This window comes from Pelodiscus sinensis, chromosome 8 (assembly GCF_049634645.1).
Source record: "Pelodiscus sinensis isolate JC-2024 chromosome 8, ASM4963464v1, whole genome shotgun sequence".
NCBI lineage: Eukaryota > Metazoa > Chordata > Testudines > Trionychidae > Pelodiscus > Pelodiscus sinensis.
Window position 1 is genome coordinate 62489959 of NC_134718.1, and position 15530 is coordinate 62505488.

At 41.1% G+C, this 15530-nt stretch overlaps 1 protein-coding gene across 11 annotated transcripts in view; it reads right to left on the reverse strand.

The window, feature by feature from the left end:
• Positions 1-15530, reverse strand: part of ATRNL1 (attractin like 1) — a 1022331-nt gene that overhangs the window by 365935 nt on the left and 640866 nt on the right. For all 11 annotated transcript variants that reach the window (XR_012905693.1, XR_012905692.1, XM_075935407.1 and 8 more), the window contains one exon: positions 3903-3981. Coding sequence is in view for 9 of the 11 variants with exons in the window: in XM_075935407.1 (XP_075791522.1) it covers positions 3903-3981 (79 nt within the window). In the remaining 2 variants the exon portion in view is untranslated. The remainder of the gene's footprint in view (positions 1-3902; positions 3982-15530) is intronic.

Genomic DNA, 15530 nt, shown 5'->3' on the forward strand with positions numbered 1-15530 from the left:
GGGTTCCCCTTACAGTGGCAAATCTCCGAGCCTCAATATCTCTTCTCCCCAAAACACTGCATACCCCCCATCATGGAGCTGAAGTATGGGTGCAACCACAACTACCCAAGCTAGGTGTCTTTTTTTTTCTTCTCAAATGAGGGCCAGGTCAGTGAGGTTTTTTGTTTTTTGTTTCTCACTTCTGTTTAATACCAGAGGGTATGTCTACACTACAGCACTAATTCGAACTAACTTAATTCGAATTAGTTAATTCGAACTAAGCTAATTTGAATTAGTGCATCTAGACCGAAAAACTAGTTTGAATTAGTGTTTTGCTGTGCTTAAAGGGACCCGACCCCCACCCCGGACAGACAATTCTCAGGGGTTCCCCGCTCACTTGTCTAACTCGCTGAGGGACAGCAAAGCAGTCCTGGCTTGCTGTGCCCTGAATGCCCACACTCGGCACATCACAGCACTCAGCCATCAGCCCGGCTGCACTTACCGCAGGTTGCCACCCGGGGGAGGGGTCAATGGGGGGCTGCAGGAGAGCTTCCACCCCAAGGAGCCTGCAGAGCCACCCCAGTCCTCCCCATCAGGGGCTCATACCCCATTCCTCACTCACCTCCTTCCACTTACCCCTCCCTAGCCCCCCTTCCTGATGTACAAAATAAAGGACACGTGTTCAAAAATAGAAACTCTCTTTATTGAACAAAACTCAGGGAGACTGGGAAAAGGAGGTGGGAGAGGAGAAGAGAGAGGGTGGGAGAGGGGAAGGCAATTAAAATGATCAGGGGTTTGGAACAGGTCCCATATGAAGAGAGGCTAAAGAGACTGGGACTTTTCAGCTTAGAAAAGAGGAGACTGAGGGAGGATATGATAGAGGTCTATAAAAGCATGAGTGGTGTGGAGAGGGTGCATAAAGAAAAGTTCTTCATTAGTTCCCATAACAGAAGGACTAGAGAACACCAAATGAAATGAATGGGTAGCAGGCTTCAAACTAGTAACAGAAAGTTGTTCTTCAGAAAGCAAATAGTCAACCTGTGGAACTCCTTGCTGCAGGAGGCTGTGAAGGCTAGAACTAGAACAGAGTTTAAAGAGAAGTTAGATCAATTCATGGAGGTTGGGTCCATGGAGTGGTATTAGCCAGGGGTTAGAAATGGTGTCCCTGGCCTCTGGAGATGGATGGCACGAGACAAATGGCTTGGTCATTGTCTTCGATCCATCCCTCCAGGGTACCTAGTGTGGGCTGCTGTCGGCAGACAGGCTACTGGGCTAGATGGACCTTTGGTCTGACCCAGTATGGCCGTTCTTATGTTCTAAGCTCAGGTCTCAGGGTTGGCGTCTCACTGGACCACACTGATTTTCATGAAAACCTGCTCCTGGGTGACCAGGCTGGCAGCTATCCTGCCCTAGACGGCCACTTTCCTGTGCCTAGAGCGGAGGTCGTGGATGTTGGAGGCTTCCCCCCAAACTTGGATGAGGTCCTCGATCTCCACACTAGACCAGGCGGGCGCCCGCCTTCTGCGGCCCCGGGCAGGCTCCCGGGAGCCGCCAGCCTGGTCCCGGGAAGAGGCGGAGGGCTGGGGGGCAGCGTGTGTCTGGCTCATCTCGTGCCAGGTGCAGGGTCTGCTGGCTGGGTGCTGGCAGGCTTGCACCTGGCACGGGCACCGTAGCCAGACCGTGCCCCTTTAAGAGCTCTGGGGCCGGGAGGAAGGCAGACAGGTTTCCCTGGTGGTGCCCAGAGTAGTCACCAGGGCAATATGGGGAGGGCTAGCCTCCCACTAGTTCGAATTAAGTGGCTACACAGCCCTTAATTCGAACTACTTAATTCGAACTAGGCGTTAGTCCTCGTAGAATGAGGTTTACTTAGTTCGAATTAAGCGCTCGGCTAGTTCGAATTAAGTTCGAACTAGCGGTTTGCCTGTGTAGCGCCTATCAAAGTTAATTCGAACTAACGTCTGTTAGTTCGAATTAACCTTGTAGTGTAGACATACCCAGACTGATTTTTTTCCTGTGTGGGACAGTGGCCCCTGACCAAACAAAGGTTCTCATCCCTGACTTACAACACTTCCATCTCATAGCCCTAAAACATATTAAACTATTAAAACTATTGCTATTTACTTACGAAACATTAAATAAGACAGTCTTATCCAATGTTGTACTCAAGATGAAGACCAGGACAGATGTGTAGTGTAAAGATGGGACAAAATGGAATAAAGGCTATTTTCTTAAACATTAACAATTATATAATGATAACATACTCTGCTATCTTCATGCTCATTATAAATATACACAAACAGCTGTTCATATTATCACATAGCAAACTATGAACTATTTAGGAATGAGTGACATTTACTTTTCTTTAGTCAAACTGAAGTAACAGCAAGGAATACTATTGCAGACTGGGCCTCAAAAATATTCAGCTTAGCACACATTTAGAAAATGTTTTCTTTTTTGCTCCGTACATGGCACAGCTCCTTTGGCCTATGCATATATGTCAGTAGGTTACGAGTAGGTTACAGAGAACATGGAGGAGTTGATTCCAACAGTGTTTTTCAAACCTAGGAGAATAACCACAGGAGTACACCAAGATATATAAAGTCACATATTTCACACTTACCTTTAAATATCTTATTAAGATAATCTAATTAAAGTGAGAAATAGAATCAAACAGCTGCTACATAACTTCATAAAACACTGTTGCATAGAATTACTCAGAAAGATTTAAGGATCTCAGATAGGATCAAACAGAATACTAATAAATTAAATAGAGGACCATGGCTTAAAGTAACTTGCTTTGTATTTTACAAGTAATGATATATACACACACAGAACATATGCTCTCTGAGGTAGGTCTACTAGCTATTCTTCCTTTGAATAAGGCAAGATCTATAGTAAAACAACTATAGTACCCTAGGGATTTCTTTGCTGTACCAGTTCAAAGCTCGTATTAGATATTAGTATGATAGAATTTCACTGAAAGAATTCTGTGAGAACTAGTTACCTGATACGTCTAAAGTATGCATGAATTCAGTATAGCTATAAGGTGCAAAAATAATTTTGATTCAAAGCATATTCAGACATAATAGAATGTCAGGATATTAAAAGATAAATCAATTTCATGAAGAAAATAGTATTTTTTTAAATTTAAATTTAAACTCCAGTCAAATTAGTGTTATTTGCTAACATTAGAAATGTATCACCAATTGTTCAAAGGGCAAGTATCAGTGCCTTAAATTCCTTTCAGTTTTTGGAGTAATACGGGATATGCATTTATATAAACTAGGGTTTTACCTCCTCTGCAAAGGCTTTTTCAACAGAGCAAGACTGGATATTATGAGCTATGTTTTTCCAACTAGGCTATTCCAACTCACACCGACAAAGAATAAGGTAACTTTGTATACAATAAATTTACAAGTGAAATCATGGCCACATTGAAATAAATGGCAAAACTTCTATTTACTTGAATGGTCCAGTATTTTCCTCAATAATTTTAAAATCAAAACTCAAGCACTAAGCACACTGCGAGCACTTTTGGGCAGAATCTGTCCCTTTCAAAGTGTTTGAACAAGCGCCTGGCACAATGAGGTCTTAATACGAATTACACTCAAATTAGATAAATAAGTAAGTATGAAAATAAAGAAAGGCAAAGCTTTATGGACTGTGTCATCAGGCACTGTATTACTTGCAACCTATCAACTTTTCTGTTATACTGACTCATTCTGACAGCAGTAGAGAATATATTCCTCAGCAAAGCAGAAATCTTACACTAGGGAAAGAAAGCAGATCCACTTGTTCTGCCTTAGCACAAAAAAACTGGCAAGTAAAGATGATGTATTTGAAGGGAGTTACTTTAATTTCACCTGCAGCTGTGAGTTCACTCAAAGATAAAACCATCATAGTAATCCTAATGTTATTGATACCTCTCTCCGTCGAGAAGCCCAACAGGTTTGTTTGATCTTCCAAACGACAGCCGCCACCAGCAGTAAGGACAAAAAACAACTGCAATTAAAAAAAGGCAAAAAATTAAGATCAAATTATCTTATATAACTGCTTTAGAAAATAAGTATGTACACTGTGAGGGGGGGAAAAAGGCTGAGAGCAATTTATTAAAGCAGGCGTAGTAAACACAAAGATGAAAAACTGAACTCAGTCATGCTGACTGGTAGCTGTCATTCACTCAACTTTCAGGTCAGAAGGGGAGGCACATCCTGAAGGCTGTGCTTATCTCCATCAAACACTGTTACTGTCCGTACTACAGTAGCCTAATCTTCAGCAGGCCCACAATAAAGCTACCAAAAGAAAAAGGCGGTAAATTAATGGAAAATGACAATCCATTTTTTGAAAAAATCATCCTCTGAAAAAGGAAAATTCATGTCTACACAGTTCTCCTGTTTGGCTATCAGTCATTTAAAGGAATGCAGAGACTGTAACCTCTCTGCAATACACTGATAATTATGATATTTTGGATTGGCACATCAGGTAAGTGGAAACATTTTGCCCAATATACCAAGCATGTTCTCTGAATAACAATACTGCAAAGAAAGAACAGCAAAAATCTACTTGATTTGTGTAATACCCAAGTTGTTAAATCTCCATACTTCCAACCCAGCATTTGCCTTTCCTCTCCTAGTCAAATATTCCAGGCAGTTATTTTAATTTTTTACAATAGTTCTCTCAGCTGGTCCCTCTTCCAGAGTATTAGTAATTCCCTCCATCCACTCTTTTTGGGAAAGAGCTCTACAGAATTTCACCACATCCTACTGAGACTTTCTATAATGAGGTAGAAGGCAAAAAGATTCTAAAAGATAATATCCACTTAAGAGTGCAGGATAACTTTATATTGGTCTGTACTGTCCCTTATTTAAAAAAAAAATCAAGGATTTTCTAGCTACATCTAGGTGCTACTGGTTAAGACTAGTACTTGTCATGTGCACAGGATTCCCAAGCCAGTTTGCCAACAGGACTGAAATCATGACCTGGAAGATCTGTTAACTTGAGTGCAAATCAATAATAATTGTGATATGGACAAAAGTCTGAAATGAGACTGAGAATGGGGTCTGGAATGAGAGAACGCAAACATGTCATCGGCTAAAGATCAGGAGTCAGCTGCATCTTCATGTATTTAACAAAATAAAATTTAAAAAATTATGTCCAAATCCTATAACTTATGTTCTGCCAATAGTGCAAAATTCATGGATTTAGTAAAATAAATTGTAATAACTATTTTCTTTGTTTAAAGATCTTTTCACAGGGAACCTCTGAAACCCATTTTATCATTTCCTTTGAATATTTTTTGAGAAAGGCTGTTACAATGACACATAAGCTTTGCAGAAGGAAGAACCATATATCTGAGGTGGAAGCTCAAAAGCAGGCCAATTAAGTAATTAAAATCAATAGCTTAGTTTTACTTGAGACACTCAAGTCTGGCTGTTCAGATTCAAAAAGATTGATTGCCCGGAGCTTGACAGTGGAAAAGAACAGTTAAAGGCTTTACTTCTAAATGTAAAGTACTACCTTCTTCTTAATGGCTAATGCCAACGGCCAACATTTCTTCTGGGTGCTCTTTAATCCTTTTTGGAACTTTTTGGAAAAGTTCCCTCTAATCTTTTCCATCCATGTATGTTAGGACCACTATTTAAAATTATGCCGTGCTTTTATTAGTTTCAGGTACAGATTTATTTATTTATTTTAGATAATTGAGTTTTCAGAGGTGCTTGTAGCTGAAAGATAGCAAAACAAATGGATCAGAACAGTTCTGCAAACTTCAGAATTATTTTCCGTCTAGAAAACCTGGGAGAAGTAGGAAGGGGGAGAACAAATAATCAGTAATAAAAGATGTATGAGAGCCATGTGCTTGTTCAGGAACCTTAAGGAATAGAGAAGATAAATTTCAACACTGCTATTTAATGAACCTAAATGTAAATAATCTTTTTGCAACTTATTGCAAGAGAAATCTTATTGAGAGAATGTGCAATTTCAATCCATGTATCCTTTTATTAACATACTGTGCTTTTTGCTAAGAAAGGTTATTCCACTAAAAACTTTTGTTATAATATCTCTAATAGCCAGTGGCACAATTTAAGGGAGACAGGGATGACTCTAGCCATCCCCTGAATTTTGTACTCCTCACACCCTCACCTCAGACAGAGTTCTTATTTGTGACACAGTTTGAGGGTATGTATATACTACACAGTTTAGTGTCGACACAGCTCTGTTGCTAGACATTAGCATATGTGAACACTGTCGGCACATGTGCTGACAAAATACTTCTACTCCAATAAGTGGGTTTTATTTTGTTGGCAGGAGAGTGAAAAAGATGTGTTCACATGTGCACTTGCCATGGCAAAACTTGGCCACTGTGGGGAGGAGGGAGGTAAGCACACACAAACAACAAACATTTTGTTGAAATGAAATGAAGTGAATGGAGGCTGCCTATCTCCTAGAATGGACCTTGAAAGGTCATCGAGTCCAGTCCCGTCTTCACAGAAGGACCAAGTACCATCCCCAACAGATTTTTGCCCCAAATCCCTAAATGGCCTCCTCAAGGACTGACTCACAACCCTGGGTTAACAGGCCAATGAGCTATCCCTCAAAAAATATTGTTGAAGAAGTGTGAGTGTAGACACAGTCTGAGTGTGATATATGATGAATTGAGAAGCTGGGAGTACATAGTCTTTGGGTGGGGAGTTTGTTTATAAAAAGAAGGCAGGGTGATTAAGATAAAAAGCCTTCTTTAGAGTAAATTACGGATCATTAGATGACCCTGGAAGAATTGTCAGGCACTCCAGTTTAAAGATAAGAAAAAAAGGGTAGGAATAACGGTCAGAACAGAAAGTAGTAAATAGTGGTGTCCCCCAGAGGTCCTAATTGGGGGGTTCAACCTATTCATACAGTACAGTTCAACCTATTCATAAATGATCTGGAAAAAAGGATAAATAGTGAGTTGGAAAAATTTGCAGAGGTTACAAAATTTGTTCAATATAGGTATGTCCAAGGCAGACTGCAATGAGTTACAAAAGTAGCTCACAAAACTAGGTGATTGGGCAACAAAATGGAAAATGATATTCAATGTTGATAAATGCAAAGTAATGCACATAGCAAAATATAATCCCAAATATATATACAAAATGATGGGGTCTAAACCCATCAGTAAAGAGATATCAGAGTAATTGTGAATAATTGTCTGAAAATATCTGTTACATGTCTAGTGGGGACTAGGGCTGGGCTGCCTAGCCAGCTGGCAGCTCCTCATAGTGGAGGAAGACTGGGGTGGAGGCGGGGCTGCTGAGCCAGCCAGTGGCACCGCGGGGAAAATGGGGATGCTGCGCTGGCTGGCAGCTCCTCTCAGGTGTGAGGGGAGGCTGGAGCAGGGCTGCCTGAGCCACTTGGCAGTTCCTTGCATGGGCAGCGGTGGTGGCTGGAGGCCAGGATGGGGATGCCTGGCACCCTCAGCAGCTCCTTGTGGGGGGAAGTTGGTGGATGAAGGCTGGAGCAAGGCTGCCTGACCCTCTCGGCAGCTTCTTAGAGTGGGGTAGGGGAGGGTTTGGCTGCTCAGCTTCCCTGGCTAGTGGCTTCTCAGGGGAAGGCTCCTCTCTCTCCAGCATTACAGCCAAAGGCCGGGAGGGGGGAAGGGGAGTGGTTTGGGGACAGTGGGGCCACTTATCTGGACTGGTAACCAGCAATATGGAGAGCCCCAGCCACAGCTGGTCACTTTCTACCTGATGCCCCCCATGATCACTCTGCGATATAACTATCCCACATGCTCACTGCCCCTGGTGGTCATTGCAGAGCATACCTGTCCCTCCTATCAGACCCCGCCCTTTCCATGTTGTGGAATACAATCAAATTCCAGGTACATCTCATTTTTCTGGCACAACCAAAGCCTGGCCTTAATTTAAGTTAGGATAAGAGGTAGCTGCCTACCAAATTTGGTGGTCCTAGCTCAGACAGACAGACAGAAGGACTAATGGACAGACAGATTAACAAACTCTACAATATAGTTCTCTCTATATATGGATTAGATACATAATGGTTGTCAGCTAACTGCTAACTTCTCCATCAAAAATTATTTTTCAAGTCCCTAAGTAGCCTGTGGAATCATGGTTAAAGTTTCCCCCATTAATCAAAACCTGAAATGGCACTCTTGAAAATAGCAAATGAATATGCAAATAGATTCACTATCGTAGAATGTGCGTATACTTATTTTTATAACTATTTATTTCATTGTGACAGTTCATATTTTAACTATTTTTTTTAAATCCCTGGCCTCCATCTCCAGTTCTTGGTTAAAATCAAGGACTAGCAGACTATGTGGAGTTCGGGATGAGAAGAGCAAAGACCCATTCTGGGATAAAACATGAGATAAGAGAAAATTACTTGCTCACTGCCTTCTCTCCTACAGGACCAGCTCAAGGATAAGTGGGGACAATAGGCATCTTCCACAATTTGTAGTGGTGAGACTTGAAACTGCAGGAATCTGAGGATGGGCATGTGAGCAAGAGACAGTTAGGGTAGAGCAGAGAGAGAAGAGACAACTGTCAGAATGGTCAGTTAGCTGTATCCCAAGAGTCACACTGAGAGAAGCAGAATAGGCTGCATTCTTTGAGCGGTGCCCTAGATCATAGCCAGGATGTACATCCTTTACATAGGAAATGCTCTCATTCACTTTTGTCCCATATGCTGAATGTTTCTCTTCAGCTGCCGTGGGGAAGAGGGGGGTGGGAGGAAACTGTACAGGCAGCAGACTTGAAATCAGTAAGATGGAAGTTCTTACATTACTCCCCTCCGCTGAAGCCTGATCCAGTCCCTATGGAAATCAATGTAAAAACTACAACTTCATATTATGGGAGATGGACCAGACATCTCAGTTCTTAATCAGTAGCTATATTTCCTATAATCTATAATGATTATTTTATTAGTCATGCAGGATCAAGTCCAGTAACTGCATGATCCAAAGAAACTGCTACAAAAAGAATCAACGCTAGTACTTTGGAAATTACATGGATGAACATTTTCATTAACATTTTTATGTGACCTTTTCTTGGTCAAAAGCAATGAATTTCAATATTTGATTTTCTTTCTTTTATATGTAAGTAATCAGGGTTTTTCATAATAAACTACAAGGAGAGATTTTTTAAACTTGCTGTGAGAAAGAGGAAGAGAAAGACCAATGATAGCATTCTTTTTCATAATCAATATGTTTTCCCAGCAAAGAACCCCTAAAAAAATACAGTTTTGTTTCCAAAACTGTACATAATGAGTGTATACTGTTATAAACAAACTGCACTCTGTATCTTAATGAGTATTCATATTTAATTATAATAAAACATTTGATTGCTGTTAGCATATATACAAACACAAATACAAATAACTTACTGATAGAAATGTAGCCGTGTTAGTCTGGGGTAGTTGAAGCAAAATGCAGGACAATGTAGCACTTTAAAGACTAACAAGATGGTTTATTAGATGATGAGCTTTCGTGGGCCAGACCCACTTCCTCAGATCAAATAGTGGAAGAAAGTAGTCACAACCATATATACCAAAGGATACAATTAAAAAAATGATTAATGCGCACAAAACAGATATCAGACAAGATCACAAAGAGAAAACAGTTTCTTGCCACTTTAACCAGAAAGGACACTCTCTAAATGACTTAGCCACCTGCATTCTGCTACAAAGACCTTTTACATCTGCACTTGAAAGGGAATCCTCTGAACTGTCATTCATGTTAAAATTCGACACTTGCCAACAAGGACTTAACAATAATTTGAACTATCTCACCCATTACCAAGACAGTTTCCCCAATTATCACCTGTAATACCATTAACTCACAAACATCCCACTCTCCCTACCTTTAATATCAGCAATTCACAGACACTTACCTTCCTTCCTCCCCCTCCCAGCCCCCCCCCCCCCACCCCGCATCCCCTTCTGTTCTGCAATGTGATTTGTCCTTTTCATATTTGTTCATTTTTTTAATTGTATCCTTTGGTATATATGGTTGTGACTACTTTCTTCCACTATTTGATCTGAGGAAGTGGGTCTGGCCCACGAAAGCTCATCATCTAATAAACCATCTTGTTAGTCTTTAAAGTGCTACATTGTCCTGCATTTTGCTACAAATAACTTAGAATGACATGTTTTCATTAATAGTGGTACAGAGAATACTGTATACAGCATATTGAAGAAGGTGTAAGTGCACAATAAAGAAGAAAAAGAATACAGAAAGAGAAATGCAACACAAGACTTTTATCACAAGATAAAAGAACCGCGTGGGACATACGTACTGAAAAGTCTCAGAGGAGTAGCCGTGTTCCTCTGTAACTTTAAAAGCAGCAAGTAGTCCTGCAGCAACTTAGAGAAGAAAGAAAGAAAGAAAGAAAGAAAGAAAGAAAGAAAGAAAGAAAGAAAGAAAGAAAGAAAGAAAGAAAGAAAGAAAGAAAGAAAGAAAGAAAGAAAGAAAGAAAGAAAGAAAGAAAGAAAGAAAGAAAGAAAGAAAGAAAGAAAGAAAGAAAGAAAGAAAGAAAGAAAGAAAGAAAGAAAGAAAGAAAGAAAGAAAGAAAGAAAGAAAGAAAAGCTTGCATGGGCAAAACCCACTTCCTCAGATGAGTTTGAGTGGGAAAAAAGATGTACCGAAGATGTCAGTGGTGAAAGACAAACGAGAACAAGCAAACAAAGAAAGAATATTTTGAAGGCCTATACAACATGCAGAAAACAGTAGATCAAATGGTCCTGAAGAAGCTTCCCAGTACGAAAATGGAAGAGCAGATGCTGGAATTCTTAGTAGTAGTAGCAGCAGCAGCGGTAAAGCTCTCAATAAAAAAGTCTGAAAAAGAAAATGCTGCAACAAAACGACAATTTAGAGGCAAAGCTGTTGCAAATAGTGATAGAAATGTAGCCGTGTTAGTCTGGTGTAGCTGAAACAAAAAACAGGACTATGTAGCACTTTAAAGACTAACAAGATGGTCTTTAAAGTGCTACATAGTCCTGTTTTCTGTTGCAAATGGGTGAGGGACAGATAGGAAATGTGATGCCCAACTAATTCAAAAAGATTTAGAAGCAAGATCAAGTGCAGAGTGAATTGGGGAAGCATTAATAGTACTGATGTATAAAAAAATGAGATAAAAGTAAGTGCAAGTATTACAGAAGAATTAGCTTATTGAGTATACCAGGAAAAAATATTCATCAAGACATTGCAGAAGAGAATGAAAAGAGACATGGAAGCTATGCTAGCAGAGAAACAGACTGGATTTAGACCAGGATGAAGTATGACAGTCCAACTATCTGTGATGACAGGTATGACAAGTGTATGCTTCACAATTAGCAATCTTAAACATGTTTTGGACAAAGAATTCAGTTGTGGAACTAAGAAAGTACTAGAACTGGGAGGGAGAAAAGTCCTGACTGATGATGGAGTGGAATGAATAAGCCTGAGCTTATTCATTAGGTGAGGCTACAGAATCCCACACAGTGATGTTTGTTACTTTGTGATGGACAGATTTGCCACCATAGCCATGGAAACACATTAGCTCTAAAACCCATATACCATAACCACGTAGATGATTAAAGGACCTCCTTTTGATCTTGCTAGGAATAGATCAGGTTTCATGCACTTTCTGCTTGAAACCCTACATTCCCTTCATGTCTTGCTCTGTAACAGCCTGCTGACACCTGCCCCGTCCTTTTCTCTTCAGCAGCTGAGTTTATCACTGCCCTTCTCTTAGATCATTCCTCTTTCATATCAACATGGATTTACTTGCCACTACCTTAATTCAGATTTATCTTGCCTTCACCACATCAACAGATCATTATCCTCCTCTCGTCCCTACCCATTGCTCTACAGTATCCCCATGTTGGACCCTTAAAACTGGAGGCTGAGAGGAAGAATTCATTTACCTGCAGCTGTGATGCTGCTTCATAGCTCCCCATTCTGTTCAGATAGTATCACAGCAGCAGCAGAAAAATCCTCAGAGCCTCCTTTTATAACCAGAAAATGCAAATAGCATCTGAACATGGGATATACAATCTAAAATAAACTATGACATTTAAAATGCAAGTGCAATCAAAATTCCTTTAAAAGTTAATTTCTATTTATTACTTTGTCTCAAGTGGAATCACACAAGTTAAGCAACATACTTCAAGTACATTTGAAACTAATTATATCTAGAATTCGTTATATCCAGATGTGAAGTACTTATAATACTTTTTTGGGGAGCAATCCTGAAAACTATTATATCCATGTCAGTATTCCTTATGTTACTAGCCTATTACAGTCACATAAATTGCTCCTAAAAACTCATTTTTTACATGCCTGCCCAGAGTGAATTCAAAAAAGCAAGCAAACAAACACCCTTCGCTCCCCACACCTCACTTTCCCCCTCTTTTGTATTTCCCAGTGCTCTGGGAAAGAGATTGTGTCCCTCCCTATTCAATACTATTTTCAAAAATGACTTTAACACTTGGGCCCAGATATTCAAAGATTTTCAGGTGCCAAATTCCAACTGAAATTAGATGCCTAATACTTTTGAGGATTTGGGCTTTAGGAACCTAAATCTCATTTAAAATAACTGGGAATTAGGCTCTAGGGCCCAGGTTTTTAGAAATATTAGGTGCTTAAAAGTGCAAATAAGTGCCAACTGGGATTTTAAAAAATGTTAAGGTGCCTAACTCTAATAGGTGCCTCGTGGCCTATGTACCAACTCCCATCTGCATATTTAGGCATCTAAAAACCTTTATAAATTTGAGCCTAAATGACTAACTCATGTTAGAAAATGAAACTTCTTTTTGAATATTTTATACTTTCTTTCTGTGACTTATACAACTGTGACGGGGTACACAAACACCACACTGAGCAATCAGAGGTTAAGGAGCTGCTCTGCCAAACCACCCTTGCAAGAGACACACAGGCTGGAGAAACTGTTAAAAGGAGCCAACTAGCTCACTTGTGAACATGCCAGGGAAGTGAAAAGACCTTTATCTTGCAGCATCTAAAGAAAGGACTGAGCAAAGGTGGAATTCATTGGTGGCAGGTCTCAGAGGAAGAGGGAGGCTAAGCCTCCTTAATAAGCCAGGAGTGGTCCCACCCACACTCTGTTCCCTAGTCCCCTTCCTGATTGCAGCACATTGTGGCTGGCCACCCAGTCTCCCTATGATCTGGGGTTGGGAGGGCTGGGATTGTGCTGCCCAATGCTCCAGAAGTGCACTGTGATGCTCTGGAGATGAGGGCTTCCAGCCACTCTACTCAGCCTCACTGCTCTCCAGGGCCTGGAAGGGTTGGGTGCTGGGGCAACACTGCCTGGTGCTCTGGAGCTGAGAAGGCAGAGATCCCACTGCCTGGCACCCCCAACACTCTGGAACTAGGGAAGAGGAGCTGGGGCTGAACTGTCCAGCCTCCCTGTACTCTGCGGCTGGAAGGTGCAGGGCTGCTGGCTGTGACTGAACTACGCCAGCGGGTTCAGCCATCACTTATGGTGGGATCTCTTCCTTCAATAACTGACTGAAGGTACCTACCTGAGGGAAGGGAGAACCAGCTTCTGATACATTTGCCTCTCATATATACTAACCCAGTTTATTTTTGTTGATTCCCTGTATTTGGTTGACAGACTACCCCTGAAGGGAAGAGACTCTAAACTAATATGGCTAAAGGGGCAAGATACAAAAGGAGGCAGCTGCCACTCCAAGAGGCATGCTGGGCAAGAAAGAAGTGCCATGTTGGTGAGAGGACACCCTCAAATTTTGCTGTACAGACTGGCTACGTTTAGACTGACATGATTTTCCGCAAATGCTTTTAACGGAAAAGCTTTTCAGTTAAAAGCATTTGCGGAAAAGAGCATCTAGATTGGCACGGATGCTTTTGCGCAAAAGCATCTGTGGCCAATCTAGACGCGCTTTTGCAGAAAACAAATCTGAGCTGTCTACACTGGCCCTTTTGTGCAAAAGCTTTTGCGCAAAGTACTTTTGCCCGAACGGGAGCAGCATAGTATTTCCACAAGAAGCACTGATTTCTTACATGAGATCGTCAGTGTTCTTGCGGAAATTCAAGCGGCCAGTGTAGACAGCTGGCAAGTTTTTCCACAAAAGCAGCTGCTTTTGCGGACAAACTTGCCAGTCTAGACATAGCCACTGTGAACTATGAACAATAGAGGGATTGTAGGAATTATAGCAGAGAGGGCAGCCTTAAGGCATTCCTGGGTGTCAAATCCTTTGTGATCCTCACAGACTCTTGACCCCACCCTATCTGCAGTTCATAGGGCCTAAGTCTGGCCACAAGGTGTTGATTCCAGTTAACAAAAAACAGTGTACTGTTGACAATGAACAAATGCCAAATAGTAGTAACAATGAAAACCACAATAAATAATAGAAATGAAGGTTACGTGTCTATATCCAAAGTTCTTTGTTATGAGATGCTGAATATTCACAATTGTGGGTTCAAGGTACCTGCAATGGAAAGCTTTCTGGAAAGCCATGTTCAGTGGGGCTATTCCCCAACCCTTTCCCTTCCCTTTATAGATGTCTCTGTAGGTATAAAAGGGAGAGTGGCCATAACTGCACTTCAGTTTTTTACACTAATTCAGGATTTCCAAACTTAAGACTCTATATAAGTGGGGAAGATAGGAAGAGATAATGAATATGCAAAGACTCCTCTTGAAGAATTTTGGTTACAGGAAGTAAACTTCATTTCTCCTTTAAGAGGTCTTTGCATAGTCCCCACTTGTAGGAGTTTAGTGAGCAGTATAGTTCCCAGGATGATGGGTTGAGGAGTTCTAGGTCAAAAAGAACATCAGAACTGCCCAAAGAAGCATCAGCTTTGCAGGACTTCCAAGAGCTAATAGTGGTGACTGAATTTATCGCTCTCCCAAAACAAGTCTTAGTAAGAGAAATATATTGTTGTTGTTACTAAAAACATATATATAGTTGCAATAGCAGTCATGCAACATAGTACTATAAAGGCAGTGTGAGGGTGTGCCACAGAAGCTGCATGAGAACTCCGACAAATAGAGGAAGTTGACCCTGGCAGGTTCTATGCATGAAACATAATATGCTTTACATAGATAATCTTTGCACCAGGACAGAATGGCTCCTTTTGTGTCATTTCCATCCCTCTAAAGGTTTGGAAACTTATAAATAACCAACAAAGGTTTGGAAACTTGTCCTACATAAACAACAACAAAGCAGGCAGGACTACGTATGTTGTGAGAATGCAACATAAAAGAGTTAGGCATTAGGCTTGTAACTCTGTGATACACTAGGACAGGGATGGGCAATAAAAAAAAAACGGCAGCCCACAGGATTAGTCCCTGGTGGACTGCTGCCACTATTTTTACCTGTGCCTCTGCAGGTATCACCTCTTGTTGGCTGCGAATTGCTGTTCACAGTCAATGTAAGCAGCAAGAAGCAACATACCAGTCCACTATGCTTCCTGCCACTTACATTGGCTGTGAACAGCGATTTGCAGCCAATCAGAGCTGCAATCCTCCGATACCTGCAGAGGTGGAGATAAACATGGAGGTGGGGGCCCACCGGGGACTAACCGTGCAGACTAGATCCAG